This window comes from Synchiropus splendidus, chromosome 2 (genome assembly GCF_027744825.2).
Source record: "Synchiropus splendidus isolate RoL2022-P1 chromosome 2, RoL_Sspl_1.0, whole genome shotgun sequence".
Taxonomy (NCBI): domain Eukaryota; kingdom Metazoa; phylum Chordata; class Actinopteri; order Syngnathiformes; family Callionymidae; genus Synchiropus; species Synchiropus splendidus.
Window position 1 is genome coordinate 26,116,875 of NC_071335.1, and position 10,023 is coordinate 26,126,897.

Consider the following 10,023-nt stretch of genomic DNA (forward strand, 5'->3'; position numbering starts at 1 on the left):
GGAGCCAGCCGACTAATGAAGAGCCATAAATTCCTTCTCTCCCTGCCGTTCCTGTCTTCTCCATCTCACCGTCCCCACTAACTAGTGACAGAAGAACACTGAGCTCCTCCACATCATCAGACATGACTTCATCCTGTGGAGAATCTTGGCACCACACTGACATCTGCAGGTCAAAATGAGTCCTGCTCTAAAGATGAATGAAAATATATATATATATATATATATATATATATATATATATATATATATATATATATATATATATATATATATATATATATATATACATATAATTTTTATATTATATTTTTTTATATTAATTGTTAATAATTGCTTGATTTAAAGCAACCAGAGGCGGAAATTGTAGTAAACTCGAGCCTCTTTTGGAGAAAAAAAATAAAAATAGCAAATGAAATCCCAACAAATGCTCCTTCTTACAGAATCAGTGGGTGGAATTGGCCTTGGTCGAATGCTACTGTTGTGATTGTGTTGTTTTTCTCATGGCAGCATCACTTCACTTTGACTTCCAAAGTTTGGCCAGATCAATACGATCATAAATAAATGAGAAACGCGGAATCCTCATGAATAAAATGACAGTGATGTCTCTGTCTCTGGAGCGGAGTGCTGCGGGGTTTATGAATAACTCAACAAAAGCCTGACAAGCGTCAAGTCATTTAGGCTCATGAAAGAGCAAGAGCAACAAAGCTGCTGCTGCTGCTGCTGCTGCTGCTGCTGCTGGGGCCAGTTTGGTTCGGGATACACGTGGGAAGCTCAGTCTAAAAGTGCTCAATGTTGCGGTGAAAAATGTGTGGATCCTACAGCATTCTTATCTAATAATGAACCGGGATTAATGTGACAGTGGATCAGAGTCGCACAGAAGTTGAATTTTCTCTTTTTTTTTCTTTGAACACAGTGAAAACTTGAATTATTAGCGCGTTTAACAGTCAGGGATCTGAGAGTGGAATGAATTTGAATTTATTTATTTTTTATTTTTTTGAGGTGCAGAGGAATTACACTCTACACCACAAAAAGGTAAAACAGCTGCCAAATAAAAACATATTAAAAAAATTAGTAAAATTAGTAAAGTAGTCAAATCATTTAAGCAGAATTCAGAAGAATGCCATGTTTATGTTTGAATATAGGGTAAAAAATAAAATAAAATAAAAATGTAGAAGTTCACGTGTTGATAAATTGCAGCACAAGTTAAGATATAGACATATTTAGTGCAAATAATGCTGTCAAATGGCTCCAAATTGATACATAATGGAGGACTTTTATCAATATAGCATGAGTAAATAGCACTTATAGCAGCCTTGCTGCTGCTTTCTGGACCAGATTTCTGGTTGATGCCAGTGAGAGGTGTAGCAGTTTGGGTGGGTGAATATTCATTTGGAATATGGCTTTTATTTTAGAGATCATTTCTGACTGAAGGAAACAGGGCTGGATTGTTTTTAGTTTTAATGTGAAGATGAAATGGGACGCAGAGATTTCAGGCTGCTGGAGTTGTGTTTTTGGGCAAGAGACCTGGACCAGGAAAGTTTGGAAATAGAAGGAGTCAGGTGTCGCCCTTATTTGACCATGAGCTAGTTTTCCCACTGGAAATAAAATGAGACTTAAAGTGACCTAAAACAGGTGAATTTACCCATGAAACCTGAAAGCAAGGTGGAATTCCATGAGCCACTGGAGACTAATGTTGAGCTGAATTGAGCATAATGCGGCACCTTTAAAGCCCAGAATTGAGTGCGAACATAAGTGGGAGACAATATAGCTGTGAATGATGAACACGACTGACACGAAGCTTCAGGTGTCAAGGTCCAGTGGGTTCAAGTGAACATCGAGCCTCCAATTCTGAAGTGCACAAACAAACACTTCTGGCGAGCGAAACTTTGGGCGGCGTCCTTCACCAAGCCAAGGTGACCCCCCCCGGTTCCTCCTCCTCGGCGGCTTATTTCCGCGGCCTTGATCCTTTTCATCAGCCGGCCTTCTGAAAATCAGCACACTCGGCTGTATTGACTCCAACGGCTGGGGATTAGCGTTAAAAGGAAGAAACATTCTGCCAGTCTTTATCCCCGATATTTGACATGAAACACGTCTGAGCGAGGAACAGAAGTTTGGCTCTTCTCTCCAGCTGTTTGGATTCCCTCGGGATTCTGTCATTCTGACAGTTTCCAAAACAGAGCACATTCTACTGAGGAGAAACCCCTCGTACTCATATGTGCGTGATTTTATCAAATGTGAAACTATGGAATGACACTGTATGTACATGTTATGCTCATAATGCAGAAGTGGAGTCGAGTTGGTGACGTCACACTGACGTCGTCATATTACGACTTTAAAATAACGTAATATTAGCACTTTAAATATCATAATTGTATTAGACTTAGACTTTGTTTATTGTCATTGCACAAAAACATATCACTATATCATGGCAACAAAATTTCTGTCTGAGGCCTCCGGTTTCCAAAAACATAAACTACTTATAAACTTACTTAAAAACTACTTATAAAAACTACTTATAAACTTATCAGAAAGATGTACAACAAAAACAGAATATACTCAATATAAACAAATAAACAGTATTGCAGCTATTGTCTAACGTTCAGCAACCCGGCAGCACCAGGAACGAAACTGTTCCTGAATCTGGTGGTTATTATTTAGAATCTTGAACACAAAATATTACAACTTTAAATCATGTAATATTATGGCTTTAAATCACGTCATCAGAATCAGAAAAAGTTTATTAATCCCAAGGGAAATGATGTTTGTAACATGCTCTGTACTCAACATATCACAATAATATTGTGACTTCAATTTTTATTTATACTATTTTTTGAGTGACCCTAATACACCATTGGATTTTTACTGACTTATTTATGTTTGATTTTACATGGAGATTGTGGTGGTTCTATCAAACGCTGTTGTCCACCAGGTCACACAGTATTAAACACACACTGACAACTGCACCCGAACCCTCCCCTTCCCCCTGCAGCCAGTCCAACTGAATGATTTGACAAATGTTCCAAAAAATATATATATTCATAAACACAATAGAACAGAAGATTACCTGCACAAAAGTGAGGTCATGAAGGGTCAATTCTGTGAAACGTTCTTCCTAAAGTTGTGACACTGCAGATGAAATTTAGGGGGATTCACTTTTTTTTTGGTTTGCACTCTGAGAATTAAGAATAAAGAATAGATCCAGAGGAAGGATGAGTGACAAGAGAGCGACGGGGTGCTTATCACAGAGACACTGGATGAGTGGAGGGTGAAGCTTCCAGGAGAATATTCAAGCCTGGTGTTTGAGCTTCGCTGCTCGCATCATAGCTGAGAATACAGACCACGGTGCTGCTGTTGACACACGCTGCAAGTGGCTTTCTCGCACCTTCACCTCATTGATGTCGTCCAGTTTCAGGATGGAGTCTGAGCAAATTCACACGGAGTCACAGCTGCCTTCCATGTGTAAAGTAAAACAGTGAAAAATATCAGCAGAGTCTTCTTTTTTATTGACTTATTTTTTTTATAATCTATTTATATATGTATTTATTGTTGGACTGTGATTCTATTGGCAGATGTTGTTCCAGTTGACATCCAGTTTTGTAATAGAAACTTTATTGCATTTGACTTTACTACCATCTACTGGACAATAGACCGCACAACAGGAAGAGAAGACTTCAAAACAACACCAGTCTTGACATGAAACCGGAAGACGATTTGAAAAGATTATCTGGAGTGACATGAAGTCACTTCACACCATAACCAAGGAATACTTTTTTTTCTTTTTATTTTCTTCAATACGAAGTAGAAATTAGTAAAATAAATAAATATAAGATAAGAAATTGGATGAAACTTTTACTCGGTAAAATAAAGGTGTGCGATCATGACACAATAATAATATAATAATATGCACAAAAAATAAGTGATCAAAATGTTTTTGATAAAATAAAATCAAATAAAGTCCAGTAGCGACAGTTAGTTGAATTTCTGAAGGCAAAGCTCACATTTTAATGACTTATTTCCAGTCATTCCGTCTCATGCCAAAACTCATAATAAAAGTATAGTAAAAAAATCTGCTTGTGATGAGGCTGCAGCAGCTGCTGAGAGTGGCGAGCTAAGTGCTTCCTCCCGCCTCTCCGCCCTCACCTGGTCCTTATAAAGCCACCGTCAGAGCAGAGGAGCCTGGTCACTTGAGGCAGGATTCACGACCACAGCCACGATGGTGAGACCCGCCTGCTGCACACGCTGCTTCTCACGCACCTTTCACACACGGAACTCGAGTCCACAATGAGATTTGTCTTGTCGTAGATTTGAGAGCTGAATTATTAACTCTATATTATATCACTATAATAACCGCCTTATTTCAGGGCAGTACTTCCAGGTGCATGCTATTTTCCAGAAATATATGAATCTTTAAATTCGAATTAAAAAAAACAAAATCTGTAACAAGAGAAAAACGTTGTCGCGCATGAAATCTGAACTGCATTGAAGTGAAATTTCATCGTTTTGATCAGTTACGTGAAGTTAAAAACCCAAATACTGGGTTTGACTTGCCGACTTTTGCTGTGGATCCTGAACCACAGCACAGGAGAGGTGTGGCGGAGGTGAAGCATCTCCAGCTCATCATGTGACGGCTGTTATCAGTGGTGGACGTTCAACCTAAAGAGCAGCTTCCCAGATAAGAGCTCACCATACGTGTGTATATCTTTCAACGGCGTCCGTGCGTCCGGATGGTTTTACAGCTTGATGACCAGGAACACAGAGCTCCGCTCCCCGCGCCGTCGCCCCCTGGTTGATCATCAACAGCGGAGATAAGACACTGGCGACAGTGACGTCCCATATACATCAGTTACATTCAAGAATAGGGCGAAGCAACGTTCATGTTCTGGATGGTCGTTCACTTCAACAATCATCAACGGAAAGGTGTAAAAAGTGCTCAGTCAAGTGCCGGCCTGCAGGAAATTTGATGAGTTCAAAGGTTCTGACGGTTGGAGATGAGGAGCTCGAGACAGAGGTCAGAGTCAGAGGTCACTGTCTCACACAGGAAATATTCATGTTTGTCAGAAGAACAAAGGGACTGAGTCTTTGGAAGGGAAAAATATCAGGGTTTTTTTTTCTTTTTTTGCATGATAGATATAATGTTGGTAAAATACTTCCTCATTTTGTGGCTGCAGTAAATCACCGACTTGACACTGGTTAGTAGACTAGAGTCATTCACCTGCAACTGTTTCAGGGTTCCGTTTTGAGTCTGTTTCGAGTCTGTTTTCGAGTGTGAGACTTTTCTGTTACCAAAAAATAATATATATATATATTGTCAAGTTAAACCAAGGAGACGCCAGAAGCTCTCCATACACACATTTGAGAAATATCTTTCAATAAAATGACAAGAAGGTCTCAAGATCACGTTTACAAAGTCTTGTAACAGACTCCATTTAGACTCGTCTTGCCCACAATGTACTCTGGATTAAAATTTTTATTTTTTTATTTTTTTGTTAAGACCACAGCTGAGATGTTTTTTCCTCTGCCGACCTCATGCAGTGCAACCAGGGGGCCACATGCAGCCCTTCATGAGCTCAGAGCAAAACCACAAAATAAATGGATAAATATTGAAAAACAATTTAAGATACTAAAATAAAACCCTTGTAAATAGTGCCTTTATAACTACTATTTAATTACCAAGTTAAACGTCCCGGACTTCGAACAAATTGGCGTTCGAACAAATATTTCGGGATTGTTTTGCTTCGGATTTAGAACGAAAATCCAGAACTTGAACGCCCCCGAAAAAAGTGTCCTGTTAGCTCCATTTACTGACTGTTGTTTCTTCATATTGAGGTGTAAAACCTTTCCTGTCTCCACACTGGACCGTGGTAGAGTGTCACAGGGGAGGTGCTGGAGCGCTCACTCCAGGGTTTGATGTCCTGTTGTGGGCTGGAGCTGGGACAGGGATGAGGCGAGTCTGGGACAGAGCGTGACTTGGTTTATGACTTTGTCACAGCCAAACTGCACAGAAGCGCACATTCAGAGCTGGACACGCACCGGGCACCTCTTCACTTCTGGAGAGACGTCACTCACTCGGCAACCCCTCCCACATGCAGCGGCCACACACATAGAGGAACAGTGCACCTGCAGCACACACTCTACATTCACTCCTACAAAAGACTATGTTAAGGCTCGGAACGCATTATTGCTTTTTCCATTAATTCTGTTGTCGAACGGCCGTCTGGAACAGATTGTGGTCGAGAACCGAGGTACCACTGTGTCAGATGGTTAAAGATGGGTCGGATACTTGTCGGATCGTGTTGAACCCAGAATGCTAGCGTTGAAGACGAGGTAGAGAACCTGAGTCAACATGAGAGGGTCAGGTCAGAGAAGGTCGAGGTCGGAGGAGGCGAGTGACCTGCAAAAGACCGATGAGAAGGAGGAGAGTGAGATGGTGGCATCGCTTGGGAAACTGATTCAAGTGACTTCAGTGCGACGCTTGAAACCGTCTTCTTCCCTCAGAAAGTCTCCAGCATGTCGATCAAGGAGGGGCAGGAGTTGAAGATCCGCGTCAGGCCCAAGGACAACTGCGACCGGTAACTGCAGAGACTCTCTGCCAATGAGTCAGATCCACGTGCTAATCCTGGTCCATCGCAGGTTCGCCATCAACATCGGGCTCGACCCCGACAACATCGCGCTGCACTTCAACCCTCGGTTTGAGTGCGGCGACGACGTCAACGTCATCGTCTGCAACTCCAAGTCCGGCGGCTGCTGGGGCGACGAGGAGCGCAACGGCAACTTCAGCTTCGTGCGCGGAGAGGAGTCCAAGGTTTGTGGGGTTGTTGACCGTTTGTTTATTTGCTGAAGCTGAGCATAAGTCAGTCATGTCTCTGGGAATAAGAACCAACACGTTCCACACTCCTCAGTTCTACATCAACTTCAACATGACCGACTTCTTCATCAAACTCCCCGACGGCTGCATGATGAGCTTCCCGAACCGACTGGGCGAGCTCAAGTACAACTACATCGAGGTCAGCGGTGAGGCCAGGATTGTGGGCCTCAAGCTCAAGTGAAGACCTGCTTCATGGTGTCCTCTCAAGCCGCCTTAGAATTCAAGCTGTAATGACAAGTGAGCGGCGACAGAGGGAGCCAGAGCGCAGATTTTGTCTGGAGCTTCTGCTTCGTCAATAAAGGCGACAAACATCGAAGCGTTTTCCTTCGTTATGGCACCAAATACATTTAGTTTTCAGCGCATTGCATTCAGTTCATTGAACTAGCGCGCAGAAATAAACTACATTAAACGCCCTGCCAAAAAATGCATTCGTCAGTTCCACAGTATTCTGTTATTTTTAGCTGCTGATTTATTTTTTAAATTTATTGTTTGCTGTTAAAGCAGGATTTTCCTGAGTTATGGAGCAGCATTACACTTCCCATCATAATTTTCTTAAAACTACACATTTTGGTGACTTTTTAATGACACTTGAACACTTCGACATATTTTATCTGAAACTAAATAATCTGAAATAGTAATATTTTCCTGCATATTTCTATTTTTTTTTTTTTCAATATAGATTTTTCTTAAAAGCTAGATGCAAAAAAAAAGAAGCCAAAAAGCAACGCCTTAATTCCAACAATGTAATTGCGAACATATTTTAAATGGACATAATCATATAATATAATATAATAATGCAATGCACTTTTTTCATTAGATTTCATTCATGATCATTTCATTGTTGAGATGCTCAAACCAACGGCTCTTAACAAAGGAAGAAGTCGCTGAAATGCCTCCAAACAGATTTGAAAACACAAACTTACACGAGGACTCAAAAAAGCAGTCGTCTCCCGCTGAGGAATGTCACACAATGCAACCACATTCCCAGTGAGATGAAATACAGTATGTGGTGTGTGTGTGTGCGTGTGCGTGTGCATGTTGGAAGAGGAACACTGCTGCACGTGTTGAGTACAGTACACGGCTAATTCATCTGTTTTAATTGGTAAGAATATTAGATGTTATTATTGAAGAAATGTATATGCTATTTATTGTTGTTATTTATTTTATGTGTTTTTTTTTAATTAAAACTAAAATAAACAGAAGTAATAGATTTAAAGGAAATTCAAAACAATAACAATAAAAAACTAAACAAAAAAAATCATATGGGTCTCATACTGTGAGCCAAAACGATGATTTAATGTGGCCACAGTGTTGCACTCTGGCGACAAACACAGAGCTGAGCCAGAAGGCAACGTGACCTATCAACGAGAACTGCTAAATGACGTAAGTGCTACAGCATCATGGCGTTCAGAGGGGATAAAATTCCAGAGGAGAACCTTGGTTGAAATGTCACCTCCTGGTGAGAGAGACCGGGGGCAGACTCTGCACCAGGTGGAGACAAAACATCTGGCCAGGGAACATCTCGGGAACCTACGGAACAATTTCGCAAACGTGGCTGGTGAAGACCCTGCAGTCAGATTGTTGGTAAAACTCGTAGTGTCCAAATAACAGCAACCAAAATACAGAGAAGATCGGTTTATAACAGCAGTATTTGAATGACAAAGTACAGCCGTTGTAACAGTGGGGTTATGGCCTGACTCAGAATGGCCCACTACAGCTCCTGCATGGGCGTGCTCACTGCCGAACCCGGGTCCGTCCTGCTCGTCCCGACAGACTGACCCTTCTGAGCCAAATAATCCTTGTAGTTCCGGGTGAGGAGCGTGTAGAGGAACGGGTTGATGCAGCTGTTCCCGTAGGTCAGACAGGTGACAAAGAAGTTCACGTAGTTGTGAGCGGCGGGAGACAGAGCCCTGAGGGACTCCGGCGAGAAGAGCTTGGCCAGCTGCCATCCCCAGAAGGGTAAGAAGCAAGCCCAGTAAGCCACCACGATGCTGAAGATCATGGAGACCACCTTTTGTCTGAGGCTCTTCCTGCGGGCGGAGCGGCCGCTTCCTCCCAACCTGGCCTGGGCCGACCAGTAGCGCTTCGCTAGCCCCGCGTACAGGCCGACAATGACCAGGCCGGGGACCAGAACGCTGGTCAGGAACAGGATGGCGATGTAGGCTTTGAAGGCCTCGTGGGTCCAGGTGGGGAAGCAGATCCTCTTCACCAATCCAGCCACAGTGGCTTTGCCTTCGCTGAGCCGAATCATCACCATCATGGGCAGAGTCAAAACAAAGGCCAGACCCCACACCACGGCGGCTGTGAGCTTGCGCGTTCGAGACGAGGACCGGTGAGCGCTGAACGGCTGGGCCACGGCACGGTAGCGCTCCAGGCTCATGGCCACCAAGATGAAGACGCTGGCGTGCATGGTGAGGAGATCCAGGCTCAAGAGGACGCGGCAGCCCACTTCCCCGAACAGCCAGTCGTGGGCGAAGTAGGTGCAGACCACGAAGGGGATGGTGGACAGGTAGAGGAGGTCGGCCAGGGCCAGGTTGAGGATGTAGATGTACATGGAGCCTGTTTTGCGCAGGGCGGCCGAGCGCGTGATGAAGAGCGTGTACAGGTTTCCAGCCACTCCCAGAGTGCACATGATCATCAGCGTGGTCCCGAGCAGGGAGGTCACCCACAGCCCTCCGCTGCCACCGCCGCCTTCCTGAGCCGCTCCGTCGGTAGCACCGGGGCTGAGCACCAGCTCCGGCTGTGGACCCACCGTGGCATTTTGAGTCTCGTTCATCGCCGGCGTGGTCAGCTGTCAGGCTTCTGGGGCCGTTCCACGCATCAGTGTGTCAGACTAGTCTGTGGTCGGTGGAGATCCAGACCTCACTGGAGAGGAGGTCATCCAGAGGGAGGCAGCTCGGTCGGTCATAGTTGCTAAAATACAGTCGCTCCACGCCTCAAAAAAGGTCTTCGCTGCAGAGTTGTGAGGTCCAGAGAGGAGCCTCCTCAAGGCGCAACCCGTCACAAACTTGCATTCTTCCCACCAGGTCCGAAACTGATCCACCACAGAAGATATTCCTGACAGGTTTGATCCAAGATCATCATTCCATTTGACGCAGCTCAGAGAGCCGCCGCTGCTCTGCCTGTCCAGCTCTCTCTCACCTCCCTCTCCTCTAAAT

The 10,023-nt window shown here is 43.8% G+C and overlaps 2 protein-coding genes across 2 annotated transcripts; one reads left to right on the top strand and one right to left on the bottom strand.

Annotated features, from left to right (window-relative positions):
* The first annotated feature begins 6,343 nt into the window (after positions 1-6,343).
* Positions 6,344-7,046, top strand: LOC128753529 (galectin-1-like). Its single transcript, XM_053855312.1, has 4 exons — positions 6,344-6,454; positions 6,496-6,569; positions 6,631-6,802; positions 6,900-7,046. Exons 1-4 carry the CDS (start codon positions 6,344-6,346, stop codon positions 7,044-7,046), a joined length of 504 nt encoding a protein of 167 aa, XP_053711287.1.
* Positions 7,047-8,576: 1,530 nt separating this feature from the next.
* uts2r4 (urotensin-2 receptor 4) lies at positions 8,577-9,641 on the bottom strand. The gene has a single exon (XM_053857165.1). The coding sequence runs from the start codon at positions 9,639-9,641 to the stop codon at positions 8,577-8,579; it is 1,065 nt and encodes a 354-aa protein (XP_053713140.1).
* Positions 9,642-10,023: the final 382 nt, after the last annotated feature.

Coding starts and splice junctions, on each gene's coding strand:
- LOC128753529 (XM_053855312.1), top strand. CDS start 6,344: ATGAGAGGGTCAGGTCAGAGAAGGTCGAGGTCGGAGGAGGCGAGTGAC. Junction 6,570..6,630: donor CCCAAGGACAACTGCGACCG/GTAACTGCAGAG, acceptor GGTCCATCGCAG/GTTCGCCATCAACATCGGGC. Junction 6,803..6,899: donor TGCGCGGAGAGGAGTCCAAG/GTTTGTGGGGTT, acceptor CACACTCCTCAG/TTCTACATCAACTTCAACAT.
- uts2r4 (XM_053857165.1), bottom strand. CDS start 9,641: ATGAACGAGACTCAAAATGCCACGGTGGGTCCACAGCCGGAGCTGGTG.